This window comes from Anolis carolinensis, chromosome 4 (genome assembly GCF_035594765.1).
Source record: "Anolis carolinensis isolate JA03-04 chromosome 4, rAnoCar3.1.pri, whole genome shotgun sequence".
NCBI classification, from domain to species: Eukaryota; Metazoa; Chordata; class Lepidosauria; order Squamata; family Dactyloidae; genus Anolis; species Anolis carolinensis.
In genome coordinates, this window is record NC_085844.1 from 85,071,170 (window position 1) to 85,095,805 (window position 24,636).

Here is a 24,636-nt window from a genome sequence, read left to right on the forward strand (position 1 = left end):
TCCAATTACAGTTAATAATAATAAATAATCAAACTTTTTTTATATACCTCCCTATCTCTCGGATGGGACTCAGGGCAGTTTCCAATCATAAAAACAACACAAACATTACATAGCAACATAATAACATATTATTAAGCAAAGTAAAAATACAATTATCTTGTGCAATATATTCAGTCCCACTGCATTTAGTTTATGGGCTGACCTAGGTATCACCAGTATGATATGTTTTCAAGTCGCGATTTTCCCACCCTCAAGTCTACCTAGCAATAGCCAGTATATTAATTGATCACATGGTAACAGAGAAATAACGCTGAATATTAGATGTCAGTTCTGCATCTCTCTATAAAATGAATGGAACATGTTTTGTGGTGGATGTCTTAAGTTTCTTTCTGTTTCTTACCTCGTAAGAAATTTCCTCATTCCAAACAATATTTTTATGGTGTCATGAATTAGTTAAATTAGCCTTCCCACATAAATGGTACCTAAATTTCCTACTTGATAGATACAACTATCTTTCAGGTTGCTTAGGTCAACAACAAGCAGGGCTATTTTCTTTAATTTTAATGATCGGGTGCTCACTCCAACACAGGCTGGCCTCGAACTCATGACCTCTTGGTCATAGTGATTTATAGCAGCTGGCTACTATCCAGCCTGCACCACAGCCCTTATGATGGTAGGCAAACAGGAAGAGTGGGTTTACTAGGTTTACTGTTTTTGGTTAAAAGAATGAATGATGCTGAGAAATAAAAGATTAGATTTGGGGTTTGGGCAGTACAGATATTTATGGTATGATAAAGTAAAAGTAATATGGATTTCGATGTGTCTTGTTAAGAATACGGAATCGATACAAACCCAGGTTGTGTTCAAAAATGCCTTTCTGGCTCAAGAACCTCATTACAGAAAAAATGGCAGATGTACGAAAACCCTTTGGAGAATTATCAAGGAGAATATAAAATTAAGTTGAATAAGCAGTTACTTGCAGAGGTATATAGTTTTCAATGATTTCCATATTTACAGTTATGTGAAAGATTTAAAATAGATAAAGGAATCATGATTTGGAACAGAATAAATATGAATTGAAATTGCAATTATGTATGAAGAATGAATGTGTGAAATAAACAGTTTTAAAATGTATTCATAAGAAGTTATGTTTTTGCTGTAACCCAGACACAGTGTAACAAAGTGATAAGGTTATGATAAGTGTAATCCAAAAGTGGTCTGGTAGAATCTGTGGAAGCATTCATTTCAGTTATTTTACCGCATACCAAGCTGGCTGTATATCAATATTACATGTAGGAGATAAGGAACTACACACACACACACACACACACACACACACACACACTATTGCTTGTTAAGTTCTTATCAACCATATTGGTGGCATATTTCATATAATTCTATAATCTGTTTCTTTGGATATGACAAAAAATCTTAATGAGATACTTGAGCCCCATTTATACTGACTCTTTTCTGCAGTTTAAAGCTAGCTACAAACTGTGATGTCCAGACAACAAACTCCCACAAAAGCAAGCCCTTTATGTGCATCAGAGCCCTGGGTTTTTTCTTATCACAAAACCTGTGAAAATTTGTAGAATAAGCAAGACATATGCAGACACAACACAGAAATTTATGTATTATTATTTCATTTATTTATTTCATTTATATACCACTTTTCTCACCCCTGGGGGTTACTCAAAGTTCACAGCATAATCAATGGCAAAATTCAATGCTTCACATATATACTTCAGACCTCACATACTTCCCAAACTCTGTACTACCTGGAGGAATCTTCCACCTTGTGTGACTGTGGAGCTGAACAAACAACTCCTCATATGTATGCTTGCCCACAATGCCCTGCCTCATGCACGGAGGAGGAGTTGTTTAAAGCTACGGACAATGCAATTGCTGTTGCCCATTTTTGGCCCAAAACTATTTAGCTGTTTGTGATTCCTTTACTTTATCACTTTTAAACTTATTTATTATACAATGCTTTTGACACAAAATAAATAAATTTTGTGCAATGTTTTCTACAGCCTGTTTGTTTCACAATCTCTCTGTAGTCCAAAAAACTCTTGTAAAGGATAAATGTCAAATTACTTCTCAGTCTTTCTGATGTGGTACACTGGATATTTGTAATGAATTTGTATCCTAAGAAAAATGGGATTAAATGTTGCATCCGAACAATGAAGGAAATGATTCACTCACCCATTCAGTAATATAGCCCACTCAATTGAATTAATGTGGTAGTAAATGATAAGTCAGCTGAAAACAATCATACAGGTTTCACTTTCAAAAGAACATCAGAAACAAAGAAATATTTGAACTAAGTTGAACTTAAATCCCTACTGACTTAAATTCTTTTGAACCTTGTTAAAAAAAAACCCAGTCATGATCCTTTTTATAAAAAAGTTTTCAGAGCTGAGAAATCAGACCAAGATTATACAAATAATTACAGTATTCTCCCCACTTCCATATTGTAGTTTGGCAACATAAAATGCTGACTCTACCATGAAAAACAACAGTGTTGTTTTTTGCATTTCACCATGTCCTCAAGTTCTAGACTTGAACTGGAAAATATGTTCTTTATAATTCTATTTTCAAGCGTTTCCAAGTGAAATCTCATTGTAGTGCTTCTTCCATTCAACTTTGTAAGTCAGAGCTTTGGAATAATCAGTCCAAAGTTTCTGCCAGTAGCAAGAGATCTCCATTCACAAGTGGTCCATGATCAACTGGCAACACCATTCTGAAATTTCTTCGGCCCACATCATCATTCCCCCCCCCCCCAAACTCCAATAGCTCCTTCACATTAGAGAGATCTGATTTGATTGGGATGTAGTGAACTCAAGATTTGGTTGGGAGTAAAAGAATTCCTGCCAGTCTTTCCCAACATGAAAGACCAGTGAGCCACACAGGAAGAGGTACTTGAAATGGAAACTGGCTGCAACACCTTGGAAGTTGAAAAGATATTACCGATTATTTCAATGAAAGGCATTGTTGAAAATTGGAGAGGGAAATATATCTGTCTATGTTTTGGGGGGTAAAGAGGTTTGGATCAAAGCATAGCTCTGGTTCCACAGCAACTTCTTGGCAATGGTGGGACATCAAGGAAAGATTCAGGACTGTAATATTTGCTGACATCTTTAAGCTTTCACACACACAAATTCTGGCTTTTCTTGTTCTCTGCTAGGTTTCTTTCAATATGTGTGTGAGAAAAAGACAGAAATACTACCCACTGGCAACTGTGCCATTGTGTCATTGTAGATCAACTCTGTTGGGAATTATTTCATTGCCCTCAAGGCAAAGTGTTGTCTTCCATATTATATGAATAGTAAGAACGGCAAATCTTGTGGCAGGAAAGTATGACTTGTGTGCCTGCAAGCTAAGTTAATTCCAACCAAGTTTCAATTTCAAACGAAAAACCTGAAAACTGAATTGACAAGCTCACCAACCAAGGTCTCTTGGTTGATTGCTACCAGCACTGCATCAATCTACATACTTAGATGGGAAAATAGTTTGCAGATAAATTCTAGAGTGTTCTGAGGAAATGCAAGTATGAAGTTGCCTACTTCTTCATATATCTTTCCAATAATTAAAAAGGGACATATGAGTTCATGTTCCTGGTCAAAATATTGCCTGAGGTGAATAGTGGCAGAGGACAATTTTGTTTGCTTCACATGTTAATACAATCTCACTTCACTCCCATCTCCTAAGCCAACACTTAAAGATAAATACAGTTATCGTTTCATATTTCCACAGTTCTCTAGTCCAAAAAAATGTATTCAGAAAAAGAATATATTAGTAGAAAGTGTGTAAAAATGTGTGTGTTAGTGGAAATAATGGATTTCATTATGGAAAAAATGGATTTTATTATGCCTATAGTGAGAGAAATGTGCAGAGCTACCACTTTTATTTAAAGTAAATGAATGCAAGCAATTTCCATTTTTCTAGTTTCTTACACTTAGAAAAATGAAGTACCAGAAATGGGCAGATTTTGTAGAACTGTGCAGGCGAGGGATATAAGATAAAATTTCCTTTGCATGGAGGAGTTTTTGAACTTTTTTCAATTTTCTTATATAAATTGAAGAGATAGCACCCATAAGTGAACTTGGCCCTTCTATTTAAAAAAAATATAGGGAAAATAGACCGAATAATTTTTAAATGATGAGGCACTAGGGGTATTTTGGCTTGGAGATCCATATGCCACCCCCCAAAAGAATTAGACAAAAATACTATAATTTCTTATAAATAAATGCAATGCTAACAACTCAGCAACAAAACAGTATAACAGTAATTGAAAACAGTCATTTCCAGCAATAAAGAACAAGTATTATTGCCAAACTATCCATTAGGTATGTGTGATCCATTAAAAAAAATTGTTCAAAAGTACTTATAAAACAGGGGGCACTGGTGCTTTATTTCTACAGTGTTTCTAAAGTTTAGGTGGTGAAAAATTCAGTACTCTAACGAGACTAATGAAATTTTGGTACTATTTCATTAATGAAGATTGCTCATGCACATTAAAGAAAACATCACTGTCAGTAGGAAAATTTCAGGGGCTCCTACCTCCCTCATTTCTAAAGCTATTGGGGTGAAACGTGCTACAAGGGTAGAAAACATTTATCACTGTTTACGCACCAAATTTCAGATTATTTGGCTTATTCACAGAGTTTTGGCAAATTATCAAAGTTTTTATTAAAAAACATGTTTTAAATAATAAAGAAAATCTGTTCCTGGTTTGAAAGTGTTATTTGATTTTTCATTGTGTGTTCTTTACTTTGAAAATAGTTGTTCTATTTCAGAAACTTTGTTTTTGTGGAAGAAACTGTGTTAAATTGGTGGAGACTCAACAAAGCAAAATGTTATGCTATAGGGCAATATCCCTTGCACAAAGATGAGGTTTTTGCAGTATAATAAACTTTCACCATGTTTTTATGACCAAACCAATTAGGAACTACCATTCATAACCCGGGAACAGAAATTGTAGTACAAACATGATCAAGGGACATCTAGACTGCCTCCGTTCGTCAGGGCAGAAAGGCGCCATCCAAACTCTTCTAACGTCAAATTAATATAGAATCATAGAATCATAGAGTTGGAAGAGACTTCATGGGCTATCCAGTCCAATCCCATTCCAGGAAGCCAGAAAATCTCATTCAAAGCACCCCCGAAATATAGCCATCCAGCCTCTCCTTAAAAGCCTCCAAAGAAGGAGCCTCCACTACACTCTGGGGCAGAAAGTTCACCATAAAGTTTCACCACTGAACAGCTCTCACAGTTAGGAACTTCTTCCTAAAATGTTCAGGTAGAATTTCCTTTCCTGAAGTTTGAAGCCATTGTTCCACATCCTAGTCTCCAGGGCAGCAGAAAGCAAGCTTACATCCTCCTTCCTGTGACTTCCCCTCACATATTTGTACATGGCTATCATGTCTCCTCTCAGCCTTCTCTTCTGCAGGCTAAACATGCCCAGCTCTTTAAGACGCTCTTTATAGGGCTTGTTCTCCAGACCCTTGATCATTTTAGTCGCCCTCCTTTGGACACATTCCAGCTTGTTGAAATCCCTTTTAAATTGCGGTGTCCAGAATTGGACACAGTATTTCAGGTGTGGTCTAACAAAGGCAAAATAGAGGGGTTGCATGACTTCCCTGGATCAAGACATGCTGGCCAATCCACTTTTTTAGCTGCTATGTCAAATTGTTGGCTCATAATTAACTTATCCATGAAGACTTCAAGATGTTTTAGAAAGATTCACACATCTACAGTTTTTTTTTGGAGGGGGCGGGTTTAAAATTTAACACAAAAACAATTTATCCCCCCAAAAAGCGACCAGACGCTTGAATGCCTGTCTATCTTTATGACACACAACTGCATAACTACAATGTAACACAGATTTATACCTACTTACTTTAGTCCTCTTTGCAGATTCAATAATTTTATTTATTTTCATTGTTCCACTCCCTCTAAAATATGACTGTAGCAGCCAGCCCTATTTTGGGTTCTTCAGCCCTCATTTGGATCCTGAGCAGTATTGCATTCTGGGAAATGTAGTTTATGTCAGGGTCTTTTGCATTCCCTGCCAGTGGGGGCTTTGCCCTCAGAAACTACATTTAAGATGGCTGTGTTCTCGGTCTCCCTGTAGTCCCACTCCCCAACCTTACTTATGGCGATAATGGTTGTGGAAACTTAACAATGAAGGAAGCTGACAGAAGAAGAATCAACTCATTTGAAATGGGGCAGTGGAAGAAAATCCTGTAGATAATATGAATCAAGAAAAATACCAGCCAGTTGGGCCACAAGGAAGTCAAACCCGAAATTCCAGTCAAAACCAAAATATCTAGACTGACATTCGTTATCTCATAAGATGATGTGATTCAATGCAATAACATTGCAGAAAGTTGAAAGTAATAGAAAAATAAGTCAATATTACAGATGTATTGTTTTAATCGAAGAAGCCATATTCCTGAGTCTGCAAGACCTGAGAAGGTCTACTAATGACAGAGTCATTTATAGATTCATCATAAGTCAAAGAGGCTTGGTAGCAAAGAACAACAAAAAGCACCTAATCATGCGATGCCACCTACTCATAAAATGTATTTGACCAAACCAGGAAAAGTCTTATATGCTATATATTTGTATATAGGCCAGTCCTTAGCTTAAATGAGTTATCAGGAAGAACCATGTTACTTCTGTATTCTTTTCTTCTTACAGTACAATGCTGATGCTGTCATGCTCATTGTGCACAAGATTATAGGTTACTATAAAGTTTTTGGTAACTGTGACTTTTATTGCCATTAGATATTTTACATTTGATTTATTAGGCAACTGCCCAGTCACCCCAAATATGGCAAGAACATATCAGCAACAGTTCTGCACCCATTGACTAAGAATTCTTCTACACAAGCCCTAAAATGTGGAAGTTACTGGGTTAAAGGGGCGGCAGCTAAATGACACTAGTTGTAAATCAGTGCTGATTTGCAGTCATGGACAAAAATATGTGCTAAAAGGGTGTGCTTAAATCTTGATTCAGCAAGGTAAATGTGTTCCTTCCCATGACTGCAGTCATGCAGAACGCCTGTTTTCCTTCCTTTCCCTCTGTGTTGACTGCTCTAGTACATATGCACTTTTTAAAAGCCAAAAACAGCTGATCAGCTGATTGGGCTGTCAAGCAAACACATCGATGGCTCAAGGGAAGCACAAGTGGAAAGCAATTATAGCTCTCTGAAACTATTTATTGTAAACTTTATAATATTAAACAGAGCTTAAATTATCAATTGGGAGAACATAAATATCCAGTGGAAGGTTTTTTTTAAAAAAATTCCCTCAGTTATATGTTGGATTTCATATTCGCACATGCAAATCTGCTTCTATTTGTATTAAGATATTCGCATGTGTTTCCTTGGAGGCTTTTAAACAGAGGCTGAATGGTCATCTGTCTGGAGTACTTTGTGCTTTTCTTGCATGGAAAGGGGATTGGACTTCATGGACCATGTGCTCTCTTACAAACTATAATAAACCTCTATAATTTACCTTCAATGTAGAGTGCTTTATTTTCTCTCCTGGATTATCTGGTTAAGCAGAAGCTCACCGGGCATGGACCTTCTTATCTGCAGTCTTAGCTGAATTCATTTCAATTGCACCACTATGAAACTGGCATATGCCTATTAATAAAGGGCTACTAAAATGTAAACAGACCGAGTTGCTTTTCTATCCTAGTCATATATTTTTCACTTGTTGCTACTTATGTACAAAATTTTGTGCCAATGATGATTACAGCTATAATGACACCCAGAATGATAATGAGTATGAAGGAAGATAGCTCATGCTGTAAAAAGATCCATCTTGACTATGCTAATTTTCCCCATCACTACGACTGGAAGAGGGTAACATAAATCAAAATCAAGATCATCTCAAGTGGAAAGGGAATTCTTCTGGTGAAACTGGTGCAGGCCAGATAAATTAGTTCTATAGAAACTGAGGTCAAAGAGGAGATAAAACAAGAGGGTAAAATACAGCTGAATATAATTAATATAGAAAACAAATTCATTTCCCAAGTTAATTAATTACTTTTCAATTAGTTGTACACCAAATGAATTTCACCATTTCACCATTTAAGGATATCTATGAGCAAAGGTAAAGATACTATTGATTTTTGTCTAAAGTAACTTCTTGACTAATTTGAAAGGTTTACCTCCTCCCTAACAATCTTATGCATATGAATTCAATGAAATTAGTTCAAATTCAGTCTAGAAAGAATTCTGATCTGTAAGTATTTTGGAACACACTAAAGATTTGTGATGTTCCTTATAATAAGGGGAGATATTTGTAGACCTCTGGTCAGAAGAAAAATAGAAATTGTCAACTTCGGTTGGCTGGTGAATTTCATGAACTTCCTTCTTTGCTTAATCAGAGCTGAGGTTCATTAGCGCTTAAGAATAAATAATCGGAGATGGGCATACATGGAACTTCATTCTGTTATGTAACAGAATTGACAGAATTGTAGGTTATTTTGTCCATGTGCTACATCGTATTTATATACTACTGATCTGAAGAACATTTATTTTTGATGACACTAAATATAAATATATTTGTCTCTATCATGGATGGACAGCTTCTAAATTTCCAAATATCATCGGATTGCAATTCCCAATATTCTTCACTATTGAACTGATTGATTAGCATTGATTAAATTGCATTCCAACAAAACTTTGGAGGGGGGATTTTCAAACTCTAATTTTCATGCTCCAAGACTATGTTTTGAGAATTACATGCACATAATCTTTGAAGGAAGCAGCCTAAATTTTCTAAAAAATACCTTGATGTTGGAAGCTAAGCAGGGTCAGCTCTGGTTAACAGAAAAGCGGGAGAACACTAACTAATGTCAGTTGTTCTAAGCCATATTTCAGAAGAAAGAACTAAAAAAGTTGGATGTTGGATTATTCCTCTGGAGACCAGGATGTGGATCTCTGCTGGGTGATCTTGGACAAGCCACACTCTCTCAGCTTCACAGGAAAGTAAAGACAAACTCTCTCCAAACCAGTCTTGCCATGAAAGCTCCATGATAGGCTTTCTGTAAGTCAGAAATGACTTGAAGATGTTCAACAACGCTTGGGACTACAGCTGGATTATCTGGCCTACCATGGATTTTCTCTCCAAATCCATAACTTTTATAGTCAAGATTCTTGCACTGAGACATGGAGGAAAAGTTAACAATTAAAAAGATATTTCTGCTGAAGTTTAGGCATTGGAATTAACAACACACATACACATTTCATTTGGGGCAGATGGTTTTATGCAGAGATTCATTATAATATTTTAAAGGAATGTGTTGCTTGCTGCATGTTAGCTCTTTAAAGTAATTTTCTGCCACTCATTGCTCATTATTTTGAGAGTAACTTGTAAAAGATGCATTAAGGATACAAAAGTGATCTCCGGTTTCCCCATACGATTCCATTAACGGTTCAGTGATTCTCACACTAAACCAGTAATCAGTAAGCCAGTGTCATCCTTAACTCTAAAAGTAACACATTTTCTTATATTTCATTGCTTCTATACTCATTGTTTTGTGTATTTTATGTATTTATTTACCATCTGCAGGCTATGTTAAGCATTAAGATGCAATCCAATACACAATGTCTGTATAAAGAAAGGGCATATATTGATAATTCTGCAAGTTAAGTTAATTGCATTATTTAGCAATTTTTTTTGGGGGGGGGGGAACCAAGTATTGTCCACAAATGTAACCTAAAAAGCTGTGATCTAGCAGATGATCTACACAAGGTAGTTTGTGTACTCTCTTCTGTACTTAGTCTAAAACATGGGTCTATCATTCCCATTTGCCATATGCCCCCTTCATATTGCCATAGCAATTGCATCTGCCATTTAATTTGGATCAACTTTGAGGTCTTTTTCTGCTGCCAAACTGAAATAGTTTAATGAGGATGTGATACATTCAAGAGAAAGACACTTGAGGATTTCAAAAGCCTTACACTGTCACAAGTACTGTATTTTAGTGATATTAAATTAAGAGCAACTCTCAGCACTATCCAAATATTTCCAATTGCACATAAAACATTTCTTATGATTTAGTGCTGTTCCTTTAAAAAAAGAGGAAGAAAGAAATGATCTGAATACTATGATTCTGGAATCTTTTCTACCGCTATCTTCTATATAGTTTCTTGCACTAAGAATTAATTGCTCTATACATTAATAACATTCAATTATATGTTTCAAGTAGTCAGCTAAATAGCAATAGAGAATAAACACTATTACTTTGCAGATATGACACACAAATGTCAGACAACTATCCTTGCCTTCTTCCACAAATGCAAAAGACAGTGACTGCGCACACATTAAAATAGGTATTGACTGTAAAGGCATGAACATTTAGAGTAAATTTCTAAGTAAGAATGCATAGGGTTAAGATTCTACTGTGCATTTCAAACACAATTTAATACATTTCCAAGGTTCAGCGGTAAGTATGGTTGCTTGTGTAACTCATATGATAAATTCATCCAGATGATAATCTGGAATCAGAAACTGGATTATATGAAAGTATAGATCTAGCCTAAGGTCCTTTCTACACTGCCACATAATTCAGTTTCTGAATCCAAATTATCTGATTGAACTAGATTATATGGCAGTGTAGATTCATATAATTCAGTTCAAAGCAGATAATCTGGATTCAGAAAGGCTGTGCAATGGGACTTATTGTGCTTGGTAGCAATGAAATGTGGACTGCTGTGATGTATAGAAACTAGATGGTAGAAGTTTCCTGGAAGATGATATGGCTGACTGAGGGCTCATGCAGATAAGCCCGAAAACCAGTACCTGTCTCAGTTTTTCAGGAGCTGCGATGGCACAATGGATTAAACCCTTGTGCTGGCTGAACTGCTGACCTGAAAGTTGGTGGTTTGAATCTGCGAGATGGGGTGAATTTCCATGTATCAGCTATAGCTTCTCATGTGAGGTCATGAGAGAAGCTACCCTCAGGAAACACCCCTGGGCAACATCTTTGAAGATGGCCAATTCTCTCACACCAGAAGCAACTTGCCTCAATTCGCTTCTGACACAATAAAAAAGGTTAAGTTTTTAACTGAAGTGTCCAAATGATGCCTCAGGTAAAAATGAATTCATTCCAAATTAATTAGATACCCATTAAATCCAGGCCTTCCTGAAAGGCCAGTGTCTAATGGGATATTGGGACTGTGGAGACTCACTCCTGGGACAACCCAGCGGTGAGTCTCCACCTCCATCCCTCACCTTTTGGGCTCATGGAAAAAATGACGTGCAAGGTGACGGGGGGGGGGGGGTGAGGAGGGGTTTTGCTTCTTGCCCCTCCCATCTCCTCAGACATAATTTTCCCACACCAGGCAGTTTTGAGGGGAAGCTTTATGGTGGCCAGGGACCTTTTAAAGTAAGTTTTAGAGGCTAAATTGGGGGCTTGGGGTGGTTTCATGCCATCTCAATTTGTCTTGTGATGGCATGAAACACCCCCCCCTCGGAAAGCAGCAGCATTGTCAAGGAGCTCCTGAAGTCAAAGCAGAGTCACAGAGCCATATGTACAGGTTTGGCTTGAGGTATGGACTCTACACAATCCTTACACCACCCACAATAGGCAAATCCTTACTGGGTTGAAGGTATCCATCTCTCTGAGATATGCAACACTTAGCTCATTTTAAACTTGCTGATGGACATTTGACTATGTTGAGGACTTGGTGGGGGATAGGGGTAAAGCGAATGCTTACCCCTAATCTGTGGTGGCAAATAGCAAGGTATTTACATTTTGGTGTACACTGAAGGCACCCCCTTTGTGTGTGGCCAGGATTGGAAACCGAAACTTGTGGTTCAAACAACTGAGGTGAGGGCAAACAAAATGGCCTAGGAATAGGGAGAGTTTGGCCTCAATAAATCATTGCAGTATAATTCTCTGTCACATTTCCCTTTGTGGTCACCCAGGGTTATTTCAGCGGGGGACAAAGATGTTTTGCTCAAATTAGCCAAGGGGTAGACCAGGCAGGACCACTACCTCGGCTTGACCCACACTAAGTTAATACCACCTTTTAGAATTATCTGCATGTTACAAAGTTTACTCAGGTAACATTAATAAAAGTTGCCCATATTTTAACCCAAGTAATGTTGTGTGGTCTCATTATTTCAGGGGTTGGGTAGCAATAGCTTTTTTGAATTTATATAGGATTTAAGTTACTTGATTTTATTTAGTTAATGGGTCCATCTATGGCAAATGAGTGGGGACAGAAAGTTCTTAAAACTCACAGCAGGGACAATATACTGGCAAATCACTTCTCAAACTGAAGCCGGAGGCTTAAAAAAACTATGCACATTTACACCACTATAAAGCAGTGGAGGTGGAGGAGATTGATTTCCAGGTGTCCAGGGGAGACCAATGAAGCATTGCTGTTTCTATTGGATGAAGGGGATGTGACCTTAGTATGTGATTTAAGGCAGCCACTGACCCCCCATTTCCCTCTTTAAAATTAGTTGGCCTATCTGCCCAACTCCTTTTGCAATGTATTAGAGGCTGGGTAGGAATTCCTCCCTCCTCTTTTTAAAGTTTTTTTTTAACCTACCCTATGCTGTCATTGAGAATTGGCAAATTGGCTTCAGGTGGTGTCAAATAGGTTGCTCTTGGCTGGTATAGGGGAGGGGGAGCTATAATTTGGTGTTCCCCTATGGGCACTATTTGGTGTTTGATGGGAATTTTAAACCCCCCCCCCCCACACACACACACTTTTGAGTTAAGTGATCTGGGGGGCGGGAGATTAATATCCTATACTTGGGGCTAGTCTCTGGGGTCTTGGCTTTAGTTAGACATCAGTAGCAACTTCAGATGCTTACACCCCTTGATTAGCCTTCCAGAATAAGATCTGGACTTTCAGTAACCATGTAAATCAGGGATTCCTCTTAGGGGTTTTGGCGTAATGCCCAAGAAGGGGCTAGGGACTCAAGTCAGGGATGACTTGCTTCAACCCCTCCCGTATCAGATCACTCCCCTCAAAAGTTTGACTATTCTCAAGAAACAGCATAAATAGATAACTAATCAATAAAAGTTTCACTTAGTTCCACGACTTTTGTTTGGTTTACCTAGTTTGTCAGCAATTAGACTTCTTGACTCCCTATTTTTAAATGATATCAAGAACACTAGGAAATATTGAACCCCATTTTGCTGATGCAATTGTCTGATCAGTGAATCAATATGTACTTGGCTACCTATCAGATCTTTCTGAGGACCGCCTGACAGCCGGAAGAGTTATAATACCTTGTAAATATGCTAATTCCAGCTTCCTTGTTATGTTTATATGAGACAAGTGTGTTAATGACTGTGTAATGTGTTTGCCCTGCAATGTGATTTCACTTTCAGACTGTTTTAAAAGTGTAATTGTACACAGCTGCCTTGTGATGGTGGGCAGCTGATACTTGGGTCTTAATTGCTAATCAAGCATCTGGGATGGCCTTTGCTGTAGTTTAAATGGCTTACTTCAATTTGTTTCTGATGAGCAATGTTAAGGAAGAATCCGTTACCATTTAGGCCAATCGATTGATGCAGGTTAAAATGAAAGGCTTTCATCAACTCTATTTTAGAGGAAAGTAAATTTGGGGCATTTACTTCTACTTTCTCTTTTCTCTCTTTCTTAGTTCAGAACATTAGTTTTTTTCTCACATGATAATACCATGAGAGCATGAAATGTGGGTATATTGCCCTTTTGTTCTTTTCAGTTAAAACACTGGGTTATATACATAAAAATGAATTGCTCCAAATATCCTTGCTCAAATATTTTTGTCTGTGTGGGCAACCTATAGTCAGCCTATAGAGAAGTGATTTTTCACTAATTTCATCCTCAAGAAAAGCAAACAAGTAATTTTCACAATTTTCCTGCTGCAAGAGAATCTTCAAATATTGAACAGTTTGTTAAGACTATTCAGGACTTATTCTGGACAAAAACCAAACTTTGGGACATGAAAATCAGGACTTTCTCCACACAATAAGCTGTTTTCAGCAGGAAAGAAAGTCTGAATTTTATGCAGAATAAGTCCTAAAATAAAAAATTCTCTTCAGACCAGGATTCTTCCTGTCAGCATTTTCTAATATGCAGGAAATACATTTTGGCCCATTTTTAAAATCTTATTTCCATCATTGCTATCCAAGAACTGCTTGCATATAAAAGGGAAATCCTGAAACAATAGGCAAGGACATTATAATTTAAGTGTTGGTGTCTCTGTTAATTACACTTATATTCTGCATTTAATTTAATAAATTTAAAGTTGCATAAATGGCTCTTTTTTCTCTCTCTCCTTTTCTTAATTTCATAATGGCCTGTGTAGTTGAAAGCTCATGTCCCAAATCCGGTTTCATGGTCCAGTGTGATCTTTAAGAAAGATTGCCGAAATGGAGGTGGTCAAGCTGAGCAACCCTTCTATATAATAATTATTATTCTCAACACTGTTATAAAAAACGATCAATCCTTTTCAGATGTTTCACATTTTAGAAAGAATATTGCAAATTATTCGCATAAAACATTCTTTTTGCACAGGTGATTTTCTATACATATTCAATGAGGAAGTCAGAAGCCATGAAATCTGATACTTCCAATTAATCCATGTTTTTAATAATTTTATCAGATTTTAGTAATCAACTTCAAATATTATAGTATCCTTCAGGAGACCAAGTTCTACCTAGTTCATATACACAATCTTACTTAGGCTGCTTCCACACTGGCCTAAAACCCAAGATATCCCCCCAACTCCCTTTCCCCAGCTCCTGTCGCATCATTTTAATGCAACATGAACTTTCTACTAGAACCTCTAAAATAGGTTTTAGAGTGAAACAGAAGGTGGGAGGAGAGGGTGGTTGTCATCCTGCCCCCCCCCCCCCCCCCGGGTACGAGATCCTAAAGAGGAGGGAAAGCTGTGGGAACTGACCTTAGGAATCATAGATGGTAATCCCAAGAGTTAGTCCTCACATCCCACACACCTTCCCAGGTATTTTTTTTATCCTAGAATAAACCTGGATTTTCAGGTTTACTCCCAGTTAAACCAGATTAGCCTGAAATGTCATTAATCTGAAAATAATGCATTACAGGCTGGTGTAGACGGGGCCCTATTGGATAGAAAACCTTTGAAAATATTCATTCTTTCATTTAAGAATGAAGTCAGCAAAAATGTGTCCTTAAAAGCTCATAGCCCAATACCACAATTACATAAATATGTAATTGCTGTTTACAGAGGAAGGTTTATATTTGTAGAACACTAGAAGCTCTCACTTGGGCTTCAATCTACACTGCCATTATAATGTAAATTGAACAAGATTGTATGGCAGTGTAGACTCAGTATTAACCCGTATTATATGAATCTTCACTGATCATATAATGCAGTTCAAGCTGCATTGTATGGCAGTGTAGATGGGACTTAAAATGCACTAGTAGGGATTGGAAACAAGTTCCTCATCCTTCTTCAACCATGCTATCAGAAAAGTAAAAGCTGTCATCAATAGACTAAAGGGAATTGGAATACCTTTTCCCCACTTTCATTTTCTGCTGATGTGTTTTTCTATGTTTAAAGATATTGTTTTCATCTGGTTTAAATGTTTAATTTCATTCTTTTTTTTTTGTATTTTCTGGATTTTAATACAGTAGAGTCTCACTTATCCAAACCTCGCTTATCCAAGGTTCTGGATTATCCAAGGCATTTTTGTAGTCAATGTTTTCAATATATCATGATATTTTGGTGCTAAATTCATAAATACAGTAATTACAACAACATAACATTACTGCATATTGAACTACTTTTTCTGTCAAATTTGTTGTATAACATGATGTTTTGGTGCTTAATTTGTAAAATCATAACCTAATTTGATGTTTAATAGGCTTTTCCTTAATCCCTCCTTATTATCCAAGATATTCGCTTATCCAAGCTTCTGTCGGCCCGTTTAGCTTGGATAAGTGAGACTCTACTGTAGTTCTTTCAATAGTGTCTTTTTTATTTATTGTAAGCTACTTTGAGTCCTGGGGAACATTTACACTGGCCACTTAGGTTGGATGGGTCTTGGAACTTTAGATACATAAATTGAAAAACATTACAGGTATCTAAAATGGTAATTAGATTTCCACATCTGGAGATTTTTCCACAGAAAATATTTTATCTGCCCATAAGAAGTTCAGTGCAAATACTTCAGCAAATAAAATATTAAGGGTGTGTTATTTGATTGAACCTCATTCTGTTTTTGGTATTCGGATTTTGGTGAACCTCCAAATCCATTTTTGGGAGCCTCCAAATTTGGATGGAAAAATAAATCTGTTCTTTGATCCAGCAACCAAAAGATCTGGGGAGATTCCATCTTGGACCTATTCAGATACTCTGCTGTGAAACCTACCCTGCACCCCATGACCTACACCATCCAGGCTTCCCCCTCATCGCAAAAAATGGTGGTGAAGCCTGTGCCATTACAGCTGGCCAAAAGGGTCAAACCAGCCAGAGACCTTTTGTAAAAATAAAAATGTGCACAACCCTAGAAAATACTATTTCTTTGTAAAAAAAAAAAAAAGCATAGGTAGTTTGAAACTGCATAATATAATCTGTCTAAAATAATATAATACAATTTAATTGCATTATATAAGTCTAGATTGACCATATAATGCAAAAGACCTAGTTTTAGACTCAAATGTGTGAATATTATACAAAATAAGTTTCCAAATGCAGCATTTCCTGGGCAAGGAATAGTGCTGTCACACACATAATATTCTGTGTAGAAATTCTAATTTTTATCCTAAAAATACAAAATGAAATTTTGCACAGAATTAGTTCTGGTCTTTCAGTAGTCTTTGAAGTCAATTCAGTTATCGTAAGTTTTCCTACCAGAAGAAGAAGATTGCTAGAAAGGAAATTGACATTTCAGTGAACAACAGCTCATTTTATGATATTTCCAGCTGCCAAATGACATGAATTAGAGCCTTATAAAAACTGATGCCAGCTGATTGGAGTGAAATAAAGTATGCTAAATAGAAACAAAGTCAGGTGGTAACACAGTTTGTGCATGTTTCTGACTGCAGGCAAAATTTTGGATTAATTTAAATTCATAATTGAAGCAAAATCTTAAACCTCTGGCACATAAAAAATGAATACAAAGAAAGGATTCCCTGAAATGCACAGGCAAGAGGCCACTATAACTAGAAATGTAATCCAATAATATAAACTATAAAACAGTAATTAAACCAAAATATAATCCATGTGTTACCAACACACATACATTCATAGAAAGTAAAACTCTATATTCTGAGTTTGTGAGTCCAATGCCCACCAGTTTATGTGAGTATACATGCTCCTGTCTTCAATGCTTTTACTATACTTTGTAATTTGTATTTTTATCCTGAACAAGTGTTTCTAGCCACTCGTATGCATTCCCTGTAGGTCCACTCCGTCATTGATAATAACACATTGAAATTATATACTTGAAGAACGAAATTGACTACTCTAGGTTCTCCATACCTGCATAATCACCACCTGAGGAAGACTACACAGTCGAAACCGGTCGTGGATGGTAACTAACCTTGGACTTGTTTAAAACATTGGATTTCATAAAAGGATTCACTTACTTGGACGTTTAAATTTGGACTCACAATTAGTGACTTATACAGTCCTCCATGTGGAACATGAACTCTGGTGGGCATTGGACTCACAAACTCTGAATATAGATTTACTTTCTATGAATGTATGTGTGTTGGTAACACATGGATTATATTTTGGTTTAATTACTGTTTTATAGTGTATATTATTGGATTACATTTCTAGTTATAGTGGCCTCTTGCCTGTACATAAAAAATGAAGGCATTTTAAGATGTGATCAGGATCATACATGGAAAATGATAGCATGTTTTACATCTCACAACATTTTTACAACACCTGAACAGAGTCTTTTACAAGTATAGCAGGACAAGCAGAACTTGCTTAATTTCCTAATTAATGAGGAGAAAATGTCACAGCAATATCCTCATATACTTACCTGTGTCCATTCTAAGCCAATAATGCAATTTGAAAAGGGCTAAAATGTAAAAAAAAAATGCACAAAATTCTCACATGTTTGCTTGTCCTGAGATAGGCTATATCAATTAAGGTTAGGCCTGATGAGGATTCTTTTTAGACACACACACATTGTATGACAAAGAGAAAGAATTTATTCACTACCTTTTTTAATGTCCAACACTTTATGTGCTTGCATTTCCATGTGTGTGGGAGAGGGATGGTATTGCTTAATATTTTCATGTCTCTGTGTGAGTGTATTGGTATTAGAAAATATGTACTTGTATTTTTCAGTTTGTACCTGACATGAGTGTCAGCCTTATGAAAACTCAAGCCAGTCAAATAAGACACCTTTTGTTTGTTTATTTATACACAAAAGGTACCAGAATGAAATAAAAAGAAAGAAAGAAAATGTACCAAATATCTCTCATGTAATCTCAAATATTATTCCTATATTCTCAAATATTCCTCCTGTAATCTTGACCAGATGGCAGAAAACTGTTCAAATTTTTCATTCTTCCATAGGAGGATGCAGAAAACAATGATTTATTAAATAGATATTAATTCATTCACTCTTGATAAAGAGTGATGGTGACATGTTCTGAAATTACTCAAAAAACATCTAGCTTTCACATCTTTACATGAAACTCTTCTCTGGACATTTTCCCTATCAAACAGGAAAGACCATTGAATTAAAATAAACAAAAATTAAGTTAGGTCTTGGGATTTCAAGGTATTTTCTGCATTTCTTAAAAAGTGAACCAATTTTCAGTATGAGATAATTAGTTCAGTCTTACTTTACTAGGAGGAAGAGTTTTCAGGAACTCAAGCTTTACTCTAAAGCTTACTTTAAAATACAAAACTCATGCATAAGATATAATCTTTCCTTACATCAACTATGCATGTGAATTGGCAATGTAAGTTGTGCATCAATATGAACCCTCAGATTCTATTACTCTGCTCCGTATTCTAGTTTTTTAATTTCCACATGCATTTGTTTCCCAGTAGTTTCAGTTGCCTATGCATATTAATTTAACCACTATATATCATTTAGGAACCCCGGTGGCGAAGTGTGTTAAAGAACTGAGCTGGAGACCGAAAGGTCCCAGGTTCAAACCCCAGGAGCGGAGTGAGCGGCTGCTGTTAGCTCCAGCTCCTGCCAACTTAGCAGTTCTAAAACATGCCAATATGAGTAGATCAATAGGTACCACTCCGGCGGGAAGGTAACAGCGCTCTATGCAGTCATGCTGGTCATGTGACCTTGGTGGTGTCTACGGACAATGCTGGCTCTTCGGCTTAGAAATGGAGATGAGCACCAACCCCCAGAGTCAGACATGACTGGACTTAACGTCAGGGGAAACCTTTACCTTTACTTATATATCATTTACTGGCAAAAAAACTGATCTAGTTCTTGTTTGCTTTGTAAAACTTGCAACTGCCATTTTGCCCAGTAGCAACACTATCTGAAAGGAGGACAACTCTACTAGCGCTGATCCATTTTATAAATCTTATATTTATACATCTTAGCTAAATTCTGGGCTGTTTCCAGATCAGGTGAAATGAGATTATTGTATTCTTTCTCACTTACTCAGAGAGATGAGATTGATGGGGCAAAATGACTTGGAAAGAACACTCTAAATGGGTTCCTGAGTCAACTCAAACACAAATGACCTCCTATATATACAATTGAAAATGAATCAGTTCAGTAAATAATATATCTGGCAAATTAGTATACTGTTTAAATTCACAGTAATATCAAACACCATCAAATGGATTGTCCCATATACATTGAAATGCAGTCGGCGTTAAATTCACAGTAATAACAAGCAGCCTCAAATGGATTGTCCAATATACATTGAAGTGCAATCGGCGTTGTATATTCTAATGCCGAGAAGAGTAAGTTCGCCACGACCGGTTTCGGCCCTGCATCAGGCCTTCCTCTGGTGGTCTGAAAATAGTTACGTACACTAACATAAGTAACAAAATATATCCATAAAACATCATCCATTGCCTAATACTAACATGGTTCCAAACTTAACACTTGTTCTCTTTAGAGATACATGTCATTTACATTATGAAATGTATATCAAAGACACCAATAGTTACATACACAAAATATAAGTAACTACCTATCCATTGAATAATAACTATAAACAACATTACAATATACTTACATAGTTCCAAATTTAACACTTGTTCTCCTTAGAGATACCTGTTTTTTACAGTGGAATCTAGGTCAAAGGAACAAGGAGTGGCCATAAGCATTAAAGAGTTACAAACATCCAAAAATTTGTTTTTAAACAAATTGTATATTTCTAAAACAGTATATACTCACGGGATACTCTGCTGTGTGTTAGGTTCTAATTGCGAGTATGAAAAGCATCAAGGGGTTGCCTCAATTTAAAGGGGAAGATGTTAAAGAAACAGAAAGGTTTATATGAAGATATAGAAGAAATACCACCAGATGGTGCTATGAGTACCCTTATTGTATTGGGTGTATTCAATTAGGGATTTATAGTATGCTAAGGTTCTATATATAACAACTGTATGAATTTTGTTCATTTAAGCCCTGTGGATGTTCTGTCCGTAATCTGAAAATCCAATATGTTTCCCTTTGCAAAAGTTTATTATTGAAGTCCATATGTTTGGATTGTGATACTACTTCTAGTATGTGGTATTTGAATGATTCAGGACTATGCTGTAGATCACAGAAATGTTTGTACAGTATGGATTCTCTGACATGATTTCGTATTTTGCTCCTGTGCTCTATAATTCTGCTCTTAACTTCTCGACGAGTCTGCCCCACATATGATAAATTACAATCACAAATTATCATGTAAATAACCCCTTTGGTTGTACAGGTGGCAAAATGGGGAAATTTAAATTCGAATGATAGATGTTGGTGTGTCAAGATTTTGGTCTCTATCAATTGGCTGCATACTGAACAATGATGGCAGCGATAGTTGCCCACCAGATTAGATTTTACAGTCCGGGGCCTATTGGTTATGTTTGAATGTACCAATATATCCCCAATATTCCTTGTTCTTTTATATGCTACCAAAGGGGGTCTATCACATCCAGGGATGTCTCTTATTAAGTTCCAGTACTTTTTAACAGTTTTGATGGCTAGATTGGACAAACTTGTAAGTGTGAGTGGCCATATCAATCTGTCTACTCCTGGTCTAATTTTGTCCTCTAGGAGTTTAGATCTAGGAATACTGGCAACCTTCGAGTAGGCTGATTGTATTATGGACTCTGGGTAACCTCGATTTCTGAACCTGCTTTTTGTCTCTTCCATTTCCTGATTGAAGTCCTGTAGGGTAGAGGAGTTGCGTTTAATCCTGAGCATCTGTGTAAAGGGTAAATTATTTTTTAATGCCCAATGATGGTAACTGTTGTAATGTAACAAGGAGTTTCTATCAGTGGTTTTTCGGTGGTTACTCACTTTCAATCGATCATTTTCCTTTGTAACCACGACATCTAGAAAAATCAAGGATGTAGAACTGATGTTTCCTGTAAATTTAATTTTGAGGTGAATTGTATTGATCCAGGATAATAACGTTACTGCCTCCTGATGTGAATTAACAATGATAAAGATATCATCAATAAATCTACAATATTTGATAATGCCGTCCGCTACAGGGTTCTTTGTGTGATTCAAGATAGTTTCATTCTCCAAATTATCCATGAATAAATTGGCTATCGCTGGCGCGACAGGACTGCCCATGGCTACACCTTGTATTTGGAAATAGTATTTTTCATCCAATTTGAAGTAATTTTTTTCAAGAATAATATCAAGAAGATCCAACAAAAAAAAGGTGGGAGGGTGGTGATTAGGCCTCCTGTTCAAGGTTGATTCACATATATATCGTGCCTCCTCTAACGGAATATTGGTATACAGTGATATTACATCTACAGACATCAGGACTGCATCTGTTGGGATCACCAAGGATTCAATAATGTTAATAAAATGTTTTGTATCTCTAACATAGGAAGAAGTCTGTTTCACAAAAGGTTGTAAATAGTGGTCCACAAATTTAGCTAGTGGTTCTAAGACTGAGCCCGATCCGGATACAATAGGACGGCCAGGTACCGGTCTGATGTTTTTATGTATTTTGGGTAGAGTATATAGTACAGGGATTCTGGGCCATGGTGTATGTAGAAATTTATATACATCCTCTGATATATATCCAAGTGCCAGCCCTTCCAATGTCACCGTTCTTATAATTGACTGGATATGGTGTGTAGGGTCCCGTTCTATATTGAGATAATGTTCTCTTACAGATAATTGTCTATGGATCTCATCCATATAATCAGTGCGGTTCATTAATACTATGGCTCCACCTTTATCAGCTGGCTTCCAAACCAGATCTTTGTCATTAGCTAAATTGTGAAGGATGTGCCATTCCTTACTGGAAAAATTTGTACTGTATGATCTTTTGTGCTTTATAATTGTACAACATAATTCTTCAGATACTGTCTTCTCAAAAACTCTGAGGCCAATATGGTCAGTCGTAGGAAAAAAATTACTCCGTGGTTTGAAAGTGGAGGTAATAGGGTTTATTTTGGTTCCAAAATGATGTCTTAATCTAATGGTGCGAAATAACCTAGCTAATTCTATTCGCATCCTAAATGGATTATACTTAGGTTTAGGGACAAATGATAGACCTTTGTTGACAACCTCCCTCTCTTGAGGGGTTAGAACTCTTCTAGATAAATTCACGACTAGGTCTTCCGTTTGGCATTTGGAGCCTCTTGAAAAAAACGATTGGGTCTATTCCTAGTACGCCCCGTACGTCTGGGTACCCGAATGTTATCACTCCTAGTAGAGGCCATGCTACGTCCTGAACTGTCTGACATGGATTCTGTGTCTTCTTCAGAAGTATATTCACTAAACCTTACTTGTTTTTTAGAATATTGGCGTTTAGAGTATAGCCACTGGTAAACTCTGTTATTGTTGTAATCATTTTCATCCCGCTCAAACTTTTTAAGTTTGAAAGATCTAAGTTGTTGGGAAAATTCTTTAAGTTTACATGTGAGGGTGTCCAAATCAGTTTTAAACTGGTCCTCAGAGTTGAGTCTCTCCAATATAACCTGAGTTTGGGTTCTTACATTGGCAATTTCATCATTGGAGCGTGCAATAAGTAAGAGCATCAAATCCTGCGAGCACTTATTGAGAATTGCCACCCATTTTTGATTAAAGGATTCATCATCATGAAACATTCCTGGGGGTTTAAAAATCCGTAATCCCCTAGGAATTCTGTTAGCTCTGATATATTCTGCCAATGTTGAAGCATGTAAATCTAATCTAATCTCTCTGCGTTTCAGTTTTTCATACTCCCTTATGCCTGTTGCCGTGTTGGGGTTACCAGAAGTGGATTCCCCAGATTCAAACAATGATCTGTCTTTGATTAAGGATTCCTTAAATTTATCATCAAAACTTAATCCTTGTTGCCACTCAGCCATGACAAAGCAAAGCTTTGGAAAGAACACTCTAAATGGGTTCCTGAGTCAACTCAAACACAAATGACCTCCTATATATACAATTGAAAATGAATCAGTTCAGTAAATAATATATCTGGCAAATTAGTATACTGTTTAAATTCACAGTAATATCAAACACCATCAAATGGATTGTCCCATATACATTGAAATGCAGTCGGCGTTAAATTCACAGTAATAACAAGCAGCCTCAAATGGATTGTCCAATATACATTGAAGTGCAATCGGCGTTGTATATTCTAATGCCGAGAAGAGTAAGTTCGCCACGACCGGTTTCGGCCCTGCATCAGGCCTTCCTCTGGTGGTCTGAAAATAGTTACGTACACTAACATAAGTAACAAAATATATCCATAAAACATCATCCATTGCCTAATACTAACATGGTTCCAAACTTAACACTTGTTCTCTTTAGAGATACATGTCATTTACATTATGAAATGTATATCAAAGACACCAATAGTTACATACACAAAATATAAGTAACTACCTATCCATTGAATAATAACTATAAACAACATTACAATATACTTACATAGTTCCAAATTTAACACTTGTTCTCCTTAGAGATACCTGTTTTTTACAGTGGAATCTAGGTCAAAGGAACAAGGAGTGGCCATAAGCATAAAAGAGTTACAAACATCCAAAAATTTGTTTTTAAACCTTTCGGTTTCTTTAACATCTTCCCCTTTAAATTGAGGCAACCCCTTGATGCTTTTCATACTCGCAATTAGAACCTAACACACAGCAGAGTATCCCGTGAGTATATACTGTTTTAGAAATATACAATTTGTTTAAAAACAAATTTTTGGATGTTTGTAACTCTTTAATGCTTATGGCCACTCCTTGTTCCTTTGACCTAGATTCCACTGTAAAAAACAGGTATCTCTAAGGAGAACAAGTGTTAAATTTGGAACTATGTAAGTATATTGTAATGTTGTTTATAGTTATTATTCAATGGATAGGTAGTTACTTATATTTTGTGTATGTAACTATTGGTGTCTTTGATATACATTTCATAATGTAAATGACATGTATCTCTAAAGAGAACAAGTGTTAAGTTTGGAACCATGTTAGTATTAGGCAATGGATGATGTTTTATGGATATAT

At 36.6% G+C, this 24,636-nt stretch overlaps 1 protein-coding gene across 1 annotated transcript; it reads right to left on the reverse strand.

The window, feature by feature from the left end:
- Positions 1-19,655: 19,655 nt before the first annotated feature.
- Positions 19,656-22,654, reverse strand: LOC134298990 (uncharacterized). Its single transcript, XM_062980747.1, has 2 exons — positions 20,202-22,654; positions 19,656-19,975 (listed from the first exon to the last, which is right to left on the reverse strand). Exon 1 carries the CDS (start codon positions 22,652-22,654, stop codon positions 20,558-20,560), a length of 2,097 nt encoding a protein of 698 aa, XP_062836817.1. The 3' UTR covers positions 19,656-19,975; positions 20,202-20,557.
- Positions 22,655-24,636: the final 1,982 nt, after the last annotated feature.